This window comes from Heteronotia binoei, chromosome 3 (genome assembly GCF_032191835.1).
Source record: "Heteronotia binoei isolate CCM8104 ecotype False Entrance Well chromosome 3, APGP_CSIRO_Hbin_v1, whole genome shotgun sequence".
Lineage (NCBI taxonomy): Eukaryota > Metazoa > Chordata > Lepidosauria > Squamata > Gekkonidae > Heteronotia > Heteronotia binoei.
The window spans coordinates 148,297,816-148,313,896 of record NC_083225.1 but is presented as its reverse complement, the minus strand read 5'-3'; the positions used below and the strand labels follow the sequence as shown (position 1 = coordinate 148,313,896).

General features: G+C 42.9%; 1 protein-coding gene across 2 annotated transcripts in view; it reads left to right on the top strand.

Annotated features, from left to right (window-relative positions):
* Nucleotides 1–16,081, top strand: part of ST3GAL6 (ST3 beta-galactoside alpha-2,3-sialyltransferase 6) — a 138,633-nt gene that overhangs the window by 97,907 nt on the left and 24,645 nt on the right. For both annotated transcript variants that reach the window (XM_060234606.1, XM_060234605.1), the window contains exons 4-5: nucleotides 6,143–6,246; nucleotides 11,745–11,805. In XM_060234606.1, the coding sequence (XP_060090589.1) occupies nucleotides 6,143–6,246; nucleotides 11,745–11,805 (165 nt within the window). The remainder of the gene's footprint in view (nucleotides 1–6,142; nucleotides 6,247–11,744; nucleotides 11,806–16,081) is intronic.

Sequence of the window (16,081 nt, the reverse complement as noted above, 5' to 3'; positions counted from 1 at the left end):
CCTTAGAAAGCTTGAGAGTCATGGAGTAAAAGGACAGGTCCTCTTGTGGATCAAAAACTGGTTGAGTAATAGGAAGCAGAGAGTGAGTATAAATGGGCAGTCTTTGCAGTGGAGGATGGTAAGCAGTGGGGTGCCGCAGGGCTCGGTACTGGGTCCCATGCTCTTTAACTTGTTCATAAATGATTTAGAGTTGGGAGTGAGCAGTGAAGTGGACAAGTTTGCGGATGAAACTAAATTGTTCAGGGTGGTGAGAACCAGAGAGGATTGTGAGGAACTCCAAAGGGATCTGTTGAGGCTGGGTGAGTGGGCGTCAACGTGGCAGATGCGGTTCAATGTGGCCAAGTGCAAAGTAATGCACATTGGGGCCAAGAATCCCAGCTACAAATACAAGTTGATGGGGTGTGAACTGACAGAGACTGTCCAAGAGAGAGATCTTGGGGTCGTGGTAGATAACTCACTGAAAATGTCAAGACAGTTTGCGTTTGCAATAAAAAAGGCCAATGCCATGCTGGGAATTATTAGGAAGGGAATTGAAAACAAATCAGCCAGTATCATAATGCCCCTGTATAAATCGATGGTGCGGTCTCATTTGGAGTACTGTGTGCAGTTCTGGTCGCCGCACCTCAAAAAGGATATTATAGCATTGGAGAAAGTCCAGTAAAGGGCAACTAGAATGATTAAAGGGCTGGAACACTTTCCCTATGAAGAAAGGTTGAAACGCTTGGGACACTTTAGCTTGGAGAAACGTCGACTGCGGGGTGACATGATAGAGGTTTACAAGATAATGCATGGGATGGAGAAAGTAGAGAAAGAAGTACTTTTCTCCCTTTCTCACAATACAAGAACTCATGGGCATTTGATGAAATTGCTGAGCAGATAGATTAAAACGGATAAAAGGAAGTACTTCTTCACCCGAAGGGTGATTAACATGTGGAATTCACTGCCACAGGAGGTGGTGGCGGCCACAAGCATAGCCACCTTCAAGAGGGGTTTAGATAAAAATATGGAGCAGAGGTCCATCAGTGGCTATTAGCCACAGTGTGTGAGTGTGTGTGTGTTTATATATATATAAATTTTTGCCACTGTGTGACACAGAGTGTTGGACTGGATGGGCCATTGGCCTGATCTAACATGGCTTCTCTTATGTTCTTATGTGGAGCGATTCCGTCCTCTAATTGAAGTGCAGTGGATAGCCAAGACGCTATGAAGCTGGCAAGGTCCGAAGCACCCTCCTCGTGTTCATCAAAGCCGCACAGTTTGACATGCCTTTCCTGCGCTTTATTATCTAACGACAAAATTTTTGTCAGTGGCCCATCATTCATGGGCTTGAAGATGGAGGATGCCATCTTGATTTGCAAGGCCTGTTTCTAGTGCCGAGTTAGCTGTAGCTGTAACTTTTTGCAAAGTGATTTGCATAGCGCTGATTTGGTCCGTGATTGGTTTAAGAATGGCAGCAATGTTTTCAAGCATTTTCGATTGAAAAGAGGTCAGGGTGTCATGAAACTCTTTTGTGGTGAGGAGATCAGATGAGGGAGGTATACTGACAGCGCCTTCCGCCATATTTAGCGTTTCGCATGACACTGACAGGGAGCGATCTGGCTGTAAACTCGAGTCCAAAAAGGATTTAAGAAGCCGAGCGCTAGCTGAAACTGACTTACTCCTTTTGTGGGACGATTTTCCCACAATCCAGTGAAGAACAAGATGTGGAAACCTGTGTCGGTGAAGGAGAGTGGGAAGATTGGGTCGGGAGCTTGAGTCTCACGCGTCTGCCGCTATTCGCGTCGACGCCACGCCCCCCGTGGGCAGACCTGTTTGAGGCTGTTTCTGTGGAAACAGGAAGACCTAGACATCCTGAGTTAAAATTAGACCCAGCTGTAATTGATTTTGGGGATTCACCCATTTCTGAAGCATGGAAGGAATGTCTGAGACAGAAACTCTGCCAAAGAGCCCAGCTATGCCTCACCTATAGTGGTAGTAAGGAAAAAGAATGGGAAAATAAGAATGTGTGTTGATTATCAGACACTAAATAAGTCCACAAAACCTGACCAGAACACTATGCCTTGTGTGCAAGATGCTTTGTCCTGTCTAATTGGAAGTCAGTGGTTTTCAGTACTTGACCTTCAGAGTGGATACTATCAGATTCCACTTGCAGAGGAAGACAAGGAAAAGACAGCTTTCATATGTCCACTGGGGTTTTATCAATTTGAACGGATGCCTCAAGACATCTCTGGGGCCCCTGCCAACTTTCAGCAGCTCTTGGAAAAAGCTGTGGGGGACATGAATCTGTTGCAAGTATTGGTTTATTTAGATGATCTCACAGTGTTTGGGAAAACACTTGAAGAACATGACGAACGGCTTTTAAAGGTGTTGGACCAATTGGAAGCCTATGGACTTAAGTTGTCACTTGAGCAATGTTGTTTTTTTAGGACATCTGTCAATATGTAGGGCATATAGTGTCACAGGAGGGGGTTAGTACAGATCCAGAAAAAATAAGTGTGCTCACTCAATGGCCACGTCCTTGGCATTATAAAGATCTGAAGACATTTTTAGGGTTTACTGGTTATTATAGGCAGTTTGTCCATGACTACTCTGCTATTATGAAACCCCTAAATGATTTAACTTGAGGTTACCAGTCAACTAAGATGACCCCTCGAAGTGGCAAGAAAAAGAGGTTCATGAAAGGGACCATAGAGGAATTTTATCACGACCCTTTATAACCTTTTGGGGAATGATGGGATGAACATTGTGAGAGGGCATTTAAACAGATTATCAAATGTCTGACAGAAGCCCCAGTCTTAGCATATGCAGACCCCAGTAAACCATTCATTCTGCATACAGATGTCAGCACAAATGGACTGGGTGCAGTATTATATCAAGGGACTGATAGGAAGAAACAGCCGGTTGCTTTTGCAAGCAGAGGACTCACCCATAGTGAGACCAGATACCATATACACAAACTGGACTTTCTTGCTCTATCACTGAGAAATTCCGAGACTACTTATATGGGGCTAAATTTCAGGTCTGGACTGACAATAACCCAGTTACCTATGTGCTCACAACTGCCAAGTTAGATGCTACTGGTCACAGATAGGTGGCTGCCCTGTCCAACTATGACTTCAGTATTCACTATCGAGTTGGAAAGGCTAACAGGGATGCAGATGCCTTATCCTGACGGCAGCAAGATGACAGGCTGGTAGTAATTCCTGCTGAAGGCGTAAAAACTTTGTGTGGAGAAGATGGACTGAAATCAACAGAAGCCCTAGAATCTGGGTTTGCCACCTGAAACTATACCTTCTGTGTCTGTGAACTACGTTGCACTACAACAGTCACCACATTTAAATGCTGCAGATTGGAGTGAGGCTCAGCAGAAAGATCCTGATATTGGAGACATTTTCTTTCTTATGAAAAGGAATGAACAGAATCTACCAAACAATGTGACCCTGTCAGCTGGGGCCACCCTCTTGTGGAGAGAAAGAAGTTAAAGATCATTAATGGGGTATTATATCAAGTCATATCTGAACCAGTAAGAGGGCAGCGCAAGCAACTGATTTTGCCCAGACAGTATCGATGGACTGCAGTGCATGCTTTACATGATGATTTAGGACATTTGGGAATTGAAAGGACACTAGAGCTACTTAGGGACAGGTTCTATCGGCCTCAGATGGCAACAGATGTAGCCAAGAAGTGCCAGACCTGTGCACGCTGTGTTCAACGGAAAACCCTGCCCATTAAGGCAGCTTCTCTAGAGACCACTAGCACCTCTGGCCCAATAGAATTGGAGTGCATTGACTTTTTATCTGTAGAATCTGATAGGCAGAATTATGGAAATATTCTGGTTGTGACAGATCATTTTACACGCTATGCTCAAGCTTATCCAAGTAATAAATAAATAAAAATAATAAATGTGGAAAGGATGAAGCAACAATTGCAGGAAGCCTATCGCTAGCCACAGCAGCTGCCCGGAAAAGCACTGATCGCAACAAACATTGCTATGATGCCCGAGTGCGGGCACATGAACTTCTACAAGGGGACCGAGTACTGATCAGAAACCTAGGTCTCCCGGGAAAGCACAAATTGGGTGATAGATGGAAGGCACTGCCATATGTTGTAGTCGATAAGTTGGGAACTTTGCCAGTCTATAGGGTGAAGCCTGAAGATAGCGATGGGCCTGTGAAAACCCTTTACAGAAATCACTTGCTTCTAGTTGGACAGCTGCAAGGTATACCTGAAGCAGAACTATCTAGAGTCCAGCTTCAGGCTGAAAGGACCGTGAACACTAGCAGGAAACTGAGAAAACAGGGAAACCTGCCTGCTCAGCATTTACAGTTTGGAGAGAACGGTGATACTTCTGAATTGGAGGATGATGGGTTACAGAGACCTGCCTTGGGGGATGAGATGTGGCCTAAGCAAGTAGATCTGCTGGACAGGATGCCCCCATGTGATGCAACTCAAGTGTGCCCTGCCCTCTAAATCCAGAAGCTGAGCCCTTTTTGCCACAAGCAGTACTGCAGAATTCAACAGCCACTGAAAATGTAAATGCTGATACTAATCACCCTCCAGTCATGGTAAATGTTGAAGAAGAGAATGTAGATGGTGAGAAGAGAGACCCTGAGGACTTTCCTTCCCACTGGAGGCCTGCTGCTTCTGAGGGACTGCGACTGGGTCAGCTTCATCAAGAAGGCAGCACTTCTGTGTTTACTCTTATAATAAATAGTTACCGGTACTTTGCTTAAGTCAAGGTGTGTGAGTGGGAGGGGGGGTTTAAGAAAGGAGGCCTTAAGCCTTGCACTTGCCCTTCCTTCCAGTGCTTAGGTTACATAAATATCCTCTTACCTTGAGTCACTCTGCAGCGGCAGCATGCTTCAGCAAGGGAAAAGGAAGGTATTTAAAGAGACATACCTTTCCTTCCCTTGCTGAAGCATGCTATGGCCACCGCATACATTCCTTTCCCTCACTAAGGCATGCTGCAGCCACCGCCACAGTGTGACTCAGGGAGAAAAGAGGGTATGATGCCAAATAATTTCAGCAATACTGATTTTCCCTGAATTTGGGAATATCAATATATACTGATATTTTATGGGTTTGGTATTCCCAAATCTGAAAAATACAAGGGGGGGGGGGTTTGGACACACCACTAGCTGTGGTCTTTGAATAGCAAATGAGGATGCTTATTTAGCAAACCAGTACAGTTATCCACAATCAGGGCCAGCTCCCCCACTAGGCAAATTAGGCGGTTGCCTAGGGTGCTGGGAGGGGTCGCTGAATTGGGCTTCCCCCCCTGCCCAAGACAACCGCCTAATTTGCCTCCCTCCCCGCCCTGTTGACACCACCAGCCACGCTCCTGCCCACCCCCAGAAGCTCGCCCTGCTGCTGCAGCCAAAGCTTGCCCTGCCGCCAGCTCCCTCCCGCCCCCAAGCTCTCCTTGCCGCAGTCAGCTCCCTCAGGGGTGGGGGCGTAGCTGTGCTGCCCTGCCTAGGGCGCAAGAAGGGGTTGGGCCGGGCCTGTCCACAGTGGTCACAGATCCCTGCGCTGGAAATTGAGCATGGGCAGGTCCTTATTTTGAATGAGAAGCTGACCTCATGAAGAGGGGCCAAGGGAAGCTTTGCCTTGTTTAGTATCATGATGAAATAAAGATTGCGTTTCTCTTGATAACCAAAAAGTTGTTCTGAGAGTGCACAAGGAGCCTTATAACTTATCTTTTTGAGAACATTCCCTTCTTTGAAGTCAAGAGGGTCTTAGCAAGAAGGGGTTTTTCAGGCCAAGTAGGACAGAAATTTTATGGTCAGTGTAGAGAGAAACATTTTATGTGTTGAAAATTCCTTACATATTCTAATTATTCAATTTCAATTTTTTTTTATTTGAATAAGTTTGGCAGGTTTAGTTCTTAGGCATCATGGAAAGGTTTCATTTTGTGAATTAGCACAGCAGTATTCATTTTAACTTACAACACTGCTAGTTTAAGTTTTGTTCTTCTCTATGGGCTATTCCTGTTTTTTACTTTCTGTACAGTGAAACCAATGCTTGCTGATGTCTGTTAAATCCCTGTGATAGTTAACCAACTGATATACCTGTCTACGTATGTCATATCGATGTTTGGTAAAAATAATTACTAACTTTATTTTCCTCTTTTTTTTTTTGAAAGTGTAAATAAACTGTATCCCTTTCTGTGTGCTGAAAATTTTCTGGAAGTGTCAGAGTTCCATGGAAGTCACAGGATTGAACTACCTTATGGAGTAAAGAAAGCAGGTTAGTAATTGTTATGTACAATGTGTCAGGTTCTGTGCAGCTCTCATCAACTCATCCCCTTTGATTTGAATCTAAAAAGCAGTTCATTGAAGAGATACATGTTCACAGCAAGATGTTTCTTGTTAGAACCAACCTTATAGGCTAGGGCCAGATACTTAAATATGTTTGGCACGGCAGTGAATGACATAAGCAATCTAAGGCGCACACACACACACACACACAAAAAGGCAGTAAAGTGTTTAAAATACCTGTGCTCAATTCCCCCCCCCCCCCCAGTTGTGTGTCTTTTCTTTGGAAATGAAACTCTAACTGTTCTTTCCAGCAGCTCTGATAAGGCAGCTATAAAGCAAGCAGAATTTGGAGCTTATCATTGTTGTGACCAGGTTCTCAGCTAACAACTTTCATTGGGGCAGGGTATCAGAAGTGTCTTAAGACAACAGCAGTTTTTGTTGATATGACTATCACATATGACACAGTCAGGAGAGATTGCTTGTTATACAGGTTTTTACAAGTTTTCCCCTACAGAACATTGTTTCACTCATAAATAACATGCTGAGCTATGGAACTTTTCAAGTAAATATTGGTCAGTCAATTAGCAAGCAGAAGAAACTGCATTACAGTATACCCCAGGGCTCAGTTCTCCCTCCAGTTCTTTTCAGTCTATACATCTCTGATGTTCTGGAAATGATATCCAGGAAGTTTGCCTATGCTGATGACATGACAATTGCAGTAAGGCACAAATCAATTGAAAGGGCTGAAGAAATACTGACTAGGGAAGGGGTGTCAAACATGCGGCCGGCCCGCGGAGAGCTCCAATCAGGCCCTCCAACAACTGGCTGTTGTCTGCTTCATTCTCCCTTGCCTGCTGTGTTTGGTCGCCATTTTGTGTTTCTCCCCAGCTATCAGCCTGCCAGCAAAGCAGCCTTTCTTGGCTCCTTCCCTCTTCCTCTCCCTTTTCCCAAAGGGAGGAGGAAAGAGGAGGAACCTCAGCCAATGAAAGAGCTCTATAGCTCTGCTGAATTATTAAGTTTGCCAGACTCAATCACCCTGCAGAGCTACTGAGCCCAGCCTCCCTTCCTGGCTGAGGCTCCTCCCTTTCCTTGTGCCCTGGGGGAAGGAAGGAAAGAGAAAGAGCTTCTTTTGCCCAGTTCTCACCATCGGGAGAAATACAAAGAGCACTTTTAAGACTAGTGAGGTGAAGGCATAAGCTTTTTGCCTTGTTACAGGGCGGGGGGGTGGGGGAGATCTGTTGGGCTTGTTATGGGTGCAGCTCGGTTCCCCTCATCTTTTTCATTGTATTCATGCCCTCCAATCTTTCTCAATAGGAAAGTATGTGAACTGTTTATAAGAGAAATAACGACAAGCTAGCATTAGGTGAGCGTATGTGTGTCTAGCCCAGGTTTACCCAAGAAATTTCCATTGATTTTTCTTTCAAATTTTCCTTTGATTGAGTTTAGACTTCCCACGGCTGTCTCTGTTCTTGTACTGCCACATAGGAGTTGTAGTTATTTTTCTGGAGAAGACTATAATTTAGCAGACAAGCACATAGCCCTCAGTCTGTGCCATGGCGCCTTCACATACTCTTGACCAGCACATGAAGCAACTTATGTACAAAAGCTCACAATGCCCAGATGCTTCATGTTTTCCTCTATGTCTGAGGCTCAAAGCATTGACTATGAGATCTTTGTGATGAATGTCAATAAATCAAAAGTAGGTTTGCAACTTATAGATGTGCACACTTGAACAACATATTCAAGACGGGTTTAGATAAAAATATGGAGCACAGGTCCATCAGTGGCTATTAGCCACAGTGTATGTGTGTATATAAAATTTTTTGCCACTGTGTGACACAGAGTGTTGGACTGGATGGGCCGTTGGCCTGATCCAACATGGCTTCTCTTATGTTCTTATGTACAGCACAGACATCGTCTGCAGTTTTTGATGCAATAATTCATAGCAAGAGATGACATCAGACTGTAAAACAAAATATTGCAAGAGTGCTAATGTTTTAAGTTAAAAAAAAATTGTTTGTCTGTGCCCCCTTTATACAGTTTATACGTCCGATACCTGACATTACATCTTATGACACACATGGCCCAGCTCGACAAAGTCTTATTTATGTCAAATCTGGCCCCCATAATAAATGTTCGACACCCCTGGACTAGGGACCTCAAAATTTTGGCTGACTACTGCTGATAAATAGCAGCTAATTCCATGGAATGTTCCTGTTTCATCTCAATAACAATCTTGCCAACTGTGAACTGAATGTCTACCTTAATGGCAACTGAGTTACAAACAATCATACACTTAAGTACCTTTGCATTATCCTGGACAGGACCTTTAGCTATAAACACCATCTTACCAATGTATCAGCAAAAATACACACACAAAACATCCTCCAAAAATTATGTGGTACACCTTGGGTTGTGTCGGCTACAACACTTAGAGATGCCCAGCTTTAGGGTTGGTGTATAGTACTGCAGAATATGGTGCTTCAGTGTGGCTCAACAGCCCCCATGTCTACAAACTTCATTCTCAACTCAATACAACAGCGAGAACAATCAGCAGATGTATTAAATCCACTCTGACTTACATTGTGCCACATTGTTTCCCCGTATCTCCAAAGAAAAAATGCTTTGTAAATACAGAAAGATCATCAAAAATGAAGAGCTACCTGTTCACAAAGACATTGCTGATATGGACCTATCCACACTAAAGTCCTGACACCTCGCAATAAGATTTGCACAAATCCTGCAATCAAAAATTTTTGATCTAAGGAATGAATGATCACAAACGTGGGTGCATTCAGTTCCACCCAGTATCCATAATCTATAAATACCAACAAGAGGCCCACAGAATTTTTGCCACATAAAGTATGGAAGATGACGGAGAGAATGCGAACAGTTTGGGGCAAAACAGCAGGACCTGAATGCAATTGTGATGCAGCCTGCCAAACTATTTTTCATCTGTGACAAGAATGTGAGCACCATGTGACAGAGCTCTTTGAACTTTCCCCAACTGCGATTGAGTAGATGAAAAATTTAGATAGTGGGATTGTTCAATCTGTCTGTATACCCATTGTATTAACTTGGTTATGTATTTTATATTATTATACATGTCCTGTGTGTAACTCTGCCATATAAATAAATTATAGTAATCCAAAATGCATGATGAACTTTAGTTTGTCAGCTGATTGTGCCCTTCCCGACATATGCGTAATGAATTTGCTGGTTAATTAATTGATTAATTTAGAAAATGTATGTTACTTCCTGACAGTTGTTAGAGACAGCTCACAAAGTAAAAGAGTAAAATAAAATAATAAAACAATATAAAAGGAAGTCATAAAAAGCCTGAGGCAAAAAAAGACATTCCACCCCTTAAAATCTTGTGGGAAGGTAGGGTAGCCAGGCCAAGCCCCCAGGAGGAATTGTTGGCTTGCTTTCATCACTTCTAATTTAAACTAAAACTGACATGGGGACAGTCTAGCATTTATCAAAAACTGTCTGCTAAAGCATCCACTGTGTCACTTTCAGTTTTAAGCACTCCTCCTAGCAACTGGTGGGGGATAGGGAAACTTAGCAGGAGGGAGGTCCAGCCAGTGTTGCAGTGATGTGACCTGGAAGTAATATCATCATGCAGTGATGTTGGAGCAATGCCCTGGTATTTGAGCAACAACTCTATGATAAATTTGGCTTCTACCATATACTAGAGTGTCGCTCTGATCTCACCCCAAATACTAGAGTGTCGCTCTGATCTCACCAATGTGATTACTTCACTTTCAGGTAAAGTTGAAAGTGATGTAGACATATTGCTGCTTCATTGACTGGGCCTTATTCTTTTTCCAGGTAAGTTCCTCCCCACAAGCCCACTGATTGGTGACAAGACAGTGGGGCCTGGTGGTGGGGAACCCCAGCCTCCACCATGGAGTCTGGCAACCCAACCCAGTGCACATTCATTCTCCCCTTCCATTTCTATCTGCTGGTGCCCAAGGTGCTGGTGGGCAGCAAGAGATGATGCCGGAAGTCCTCCTGTTATAATGGAAGGCGTGAACATGAGAACATAAGAGACATTAGCCACAGTCATGTTGGATCAGGCCAATGGTCTATCCAGTCCAACACTCTGTCACACAAAAAAACCCCAGAGGTGCCATCAAGAGGTCCACTAGTAGGGCCAGAAGTCTTCCCACTGTTGCCTCCCCCCAAGCACCAATAATACAGAGCATACTAACTCAGACAGAGTTCCATTTGTACCCTGTGGCTAATAGCCTGGCATGTCTACAGGGAGAGTAATGCAGAATTCACCCTAAACATATTTATTTATTTATTTTGTTTATAACCCACCATCCCCTGTACAGCAGGGCTTAGGGTGGGTAACAACAATGGTAAAAACAATAAAAATAGTGATTATTATAATTATTATAAAATAGCTATTAAAATTTTCATCATATAATTCATATTGAGCAGATGGCAGTCAGAGCAAAGTTGATACCACTTGTCCAAGAGACAACTGTCCCTTGTGTGTGACAGCAGATGATAAGCTGGTATTAAAGACAGAGTAGGTGGCCAAGGGAAGGCAGGGGTGGCCAGTCCAGATATAACCGTCATAGCCTCAGTCATAGACCCGGCGGAACATTTCAGTTTTGCAGGCCATTCAGAACTACAGCAGATCCCACAGGGCACTTGGGAGGGTGTTCCACCAGGCTGGGGCCAAGGGCAGGAAGGCACTGGCTTGAGTTGAGACTAGACATATGATTGCTATCTGTAGAGCACAAGGCTCTTTGGGTGACATACCAGTAGAGACAGTCCCATAGATATGTTGGTCCCAGTCCATGTAGGGCTTTAAAGGTTAAAACCAACACCTTGAACACCTTTGGGGAGGGATGGTGGCTCAGGTAGAGCATCTGCTTGGTAAACAGAAGGTCCCAGGTTCAATCCCTGGCATCTCCAAAAAATAGTCCAGGCAAATAGGTGTGAAAAATCTCAGCTTGAGACCCAGAGAGCTGCTGCCAGTCTGAGTAGACAATACTGACTTTGATGGACCAAGGGTCTGATTCAGTATAAGGCAGCTTCATATGTTCATGTGTTCATTTGAACCTGATCTGGTACTCTACCTGGCTCCACGGAGGCCACCTGGAGCATATGTTTCAGAAATACATTGGAGAAGAGTATCAGCAGACTTGGGTGTGTACAAAATCACATCTTGCTTCTCAGTCCTTCTTAACAATTCAGTTAATATGAAATCATGTGAGGCTTTATAACCTTGCATTTTTCCTGGTGTTCAAATGATTATTGCCAGACCATACATTAGTAAGGGTTTGTTTCTATGCCGTATGAGTGTAAATGGCCTTTCCTGTTAATTGTGGAAAAGGAAGGGAAAATCCTGGGTTCTGAATTTCTTTCAACCTCTTCTTAAGTCACTATAGTTTGGAAGTTTTATTGACTTTTATGAACAAAGGGTTGATTTTAACATTTTTTAAAGGTTTTAAATGTATTTTACAGAAAGGTATTTTCAATTGGCACTTTCAAGACTGCAGAACTGTGAGCTGTTTGAAGATGATGGGTGAGGCAGTTTGTCTTATTATTTTATGAATTGGCATGCAGCTTTGGGGTTCATGCAACTTTCACTGTTTTAGCTGGGATTAGTGCTTTAATAAAATGCAGTTTATGATAACAGAATTGCACGTGCAAATTGATGCTGACTTCACTAGTTAGTTTTATGCAGAAGAAATGATTTGTTTTTAACAAAACCTGTTACGTTATCCTTAAATTGAGGGTTTCAGCTATTTATGCATCTGTGTGACTTTACTGTGAAAAATGGTCTCAATTTATAATATGAACAAGGTTAACTTGTGTCACAATTCAACTTCAGAGGAAAATTTACAGTATGTCATAGGAGTACACCCCCTTACATTTTGTAAATATTTAAGTATATCTTTTCATGTGACAACACTGAAGAAATTACACTTGCCTACAATGTAAAGTAGTGAGTCTACATCTTGTATAACTGTGTAAATGTGCTGTCCTCTTCTAAATTACGCAACATGCAGCCATTAATATCTAAACTGCTGGCAACAAAAGTGAGTACACCCCTAAGTGATAATATCCAAATGGGGCCCAAATTGTCGATATTTTGTGTGGCCACCATTATTTTCCAGCACTGCCTTAACCCTCTTGGGCATAGAGTTCACCAGAGCTTCACAGGTTGCCACTGCAGTTGTCTTCCACTCCTCCATGACGACTTTCACGTAGCTGGTGGATGTTAGAGACCTTGCGCACCTCCACCTTCCATTTCAGGATGCCCCACAGATGCTCAATAAGGTTGAGCCAGTCCATCACCCTCACCCTCAGCTTCTTCAGCAAAGCAGTGGTCATTTTGGAGGTGTGTTTGGGGTCGTTATCATGTTGGAATACTGCCCTGCGGCCCAGTCTCCAAAGGGAGGGGATCATGCTCTGCTTCAGTATGTCACATGTTGGCATTCATGGTTCCCTCAATGAACTGTAGCTCCCCAGTGCTGGCAGCACTCATGCAGCCCCAGATCATGACATTCCCACCACCATGCTTGACTCTAGGCAAGACACACTTGTCTTTGTACTCCTCACCTGGTTGCCGCCACACACGCTTGACACCATCTGAACCAAATAAGTTTATCTTAGTCTCATCGGACCACGGGACATGGTTCCAGAAATCCATGTCCTTAGTCTGCTTGTCTGCAGCAAACTGTTTGCAGACTTTCTTGTGCATCATCTTTAGAAGAGGCTTCCTTCTGGGAGGACAGCCCTGCAGACCAATTTGATGCAGCATGCGGCGTATGGTCTGAGCACTGACAGGCTGACCCCCCACCCCTTCAACCTCTGCACCAATGCTGGCAGTACTCATATGTCTTATTTCCCAAAGCCAACCTCTGGATATGACACTGAGCACAGGTACTCAACTTTTTTGGTCGACCATGGCAAGGCCTGTTCTGAGTGGAACCTGTCCTGTTAAACCTCTGTATGGTCTTGGCCACCATGCTGCAGCTCAGTTTCGGGGTCTTGGCAGTCTTCTTATAGCCTAGGCCATCTTTATGTAGAGCAACAATTTGTTTTTTTCAGTTCCTCAGAGAGTTCATTGCCATGAGGTGCCATGTGGAACTTCCAGTGACCAGTATGAGGAAGTGAGAGTGATAACCTGCTCCCCCCCCTTCACACCTGATACCTTGTACCACTAACGAGTCACATGACACCAGGGAGGGAAAACAGCTACTTGGGCCCCATTTGGACATTATCACTTAGCAGTGTACTCACTTTTGTTGCCAGCAGTTTAGACATTGTTTTTTGTTGTGTAATAACCTTTACACTGTTATACAAGCTGTAGACTCACTACTTTACATTGTAGGCAAGTGTCATTTCTTCAGTGTTGTCACATGAAAATATATACTTAAATATTTACAAAATGTGAGGGGGTGTACTCACTTCTGTGACATACTGTATATCCAGATTCCATTGGCGGAGCAGGGAGAAAAACTGCTCTGGAGTGAAGCAAAGGGGCTGTGCACAGCAAAAGTCAGTGCAGCATTGTTTTACTGTTGCTAGATAATGGATATGAAGAAGGTTGTGTATCTTCGTTGTGTAGTTTGTGGCCCTGATAGGTTACATGCTGCATTCCAGCTATTACTATTTGCTTTGAGAAGCTGCCATATAGTAGTTGCTCTTGTACACTTTTTGCAACTTACAATGTACCCAGACAAATAATGTGTTTCTCAACAATACAACATAAGAACACTGTGCTTCAACCACAAATATGCATGTTACATCTTGTATATTTATGTTGGCTAGTGAAACATCAAGTGAAATTTACACAGAAATTATTTGAACATACTGAACATTATTCATTTGTCTGTTTCTGAAAAGAGTAGTAAGCTCTGAATTATTCCTTTGTTTATAATAAAACTGGGTTACAGAAATCTGAAACGCTAAAGAACCTCAGAGGCTTGTCTTGCCCCATCAATAGGTGTCTTTGGAGAGCTGCTAGGTTGTAGGAGGAATGTAATGGACCTCAGCATACATGCTGAGGAACAAGAGAAAGGGATCTCACTGCAGGGGTTGAGGAAGGTTAAGAACATGTAAGGGAATGTTTAGACCTTGGATAGAATCAGGACTGATTTATTAATTAACATATCAAGAGAGGCAAGGGTTAATCTGCACAAGGACACTGAGGTATTCTCTGAATATAAGTGTAAGAGATAACATATTAAAGATAATGTACATATAATACATAATACCAGACGGAATCGCAAAAATGTAAAAAGTTCCCTCCAAAGGGACTAGAGGTATAATAATAAAATCTGTTCAGTTCTGTTTCTAGCACTTTGCCCTCTTAAGTCTACCAGCCTACCATCTTTAAAGTTAGGCCCTATAGGCTCAGAAGCAGTTTCCATAGGTAACTGGAAGGGGATTGGCCCCAGATCTGTTCCCGTGGAACAAGGAAATTTATTTATTTTGTTTATAGGCCACCTTGAAGAATCCCGTCCCAGATACCTATAACAATACCAGTTGTACTTTTCTCCTAATCTCAGGGTAGGAACAGAAGCATGGGGATAATTTTACCATGTTTGTTTTCCCTTTTACTTTATTTTACTCTAGGGGATCATGTGCCCAATATTTTGCACTTAATTAATTACCCTCTGCATCACTGATCTCAGGCTTTACTAGAGACATGCCATAGCCTTGGCTGCTGACCTTATCCATGTTTTCATCCAGACTCACTGATAAAGTTCATGGCTACTTTCACAGCCAGTTTGGGAAGGTTGCAGAAGCAGGCTTTTTCCACTGGAGGGAAGATGCATTTTGTTCATTATGGCTGAACCTACAATAAACTAGCTGAAGGACTTTTTAGTGTTTGGCAAGTTGACAAAACCAAATTAACACCTAGGTCACACTTGGATTCAGTACAAGGAAGATCTGATACTTAATAGATATCATGCTTCCAACTGAACAAAGTTCGAGTTCAGTGGCACCCTTAAGAACAGCAAAGTTTTATTCAAGGTATAAGCCTTCACGTTCATGCAGATTTCTTCAGTATGCATGCGTATAAAAGCTTATACCTTGAATAAAACTCTGTCTTAAAGATGCCACTGGACTTTATGTTTGTTCTGTGCTTCAGACTAACACGGCTACCCACTTGAATCATCCTTCCAACTGCAATTCTTGTATTTTAAAAGCCTAACTTCTAGTTTTGTTTAGTTGCTTAGTTTCCAAATAGGAAGTCAGGCTATTTGGTCATTCTATAATCTTAAGGCTAAGACCTTCATTATGCAAAGCAAATGCTCTACTATGGCCACATGCTCTTTAGGGCAAGCCACCTACTACACGGCTCTTAGGGTAAACCATAAATTGACTAAATTAATTGACTGTGGTGGTTTGCTTTCTCCCCATTCATCAGTGTTTGTCCACAAATGGTTCTGTTTTGTTCTGCTTATTAAGATATTTAATAATATTTCAACTAAGATGTCTAATGCAATTAACAACAAATGTTAAAATCACATCAAATATCAATCAACACTAACACAAAAGAATTATAGTTTGTGGCTATGATGTTTATACTTGGCTCCCGCAAGTGTGGAATTGGGCCATGGAGAAGTGGATATTTTATCACAAGTTGTTCACAGGAAGAGATATCTAATCCTGAATATATATATTTATATAGAAGGCATGATTTTATTAAATAGCTACTGTCCATTCAGAAAGGAGAGACAAAATGGCTGACAAACAGCCTCCTGCAAGGATTAAAGAGATTCTGTCTGGACTAGCTAAATTAAGGCTCACTATATTGTCTGAGAGGAACACTGCGCAAATGC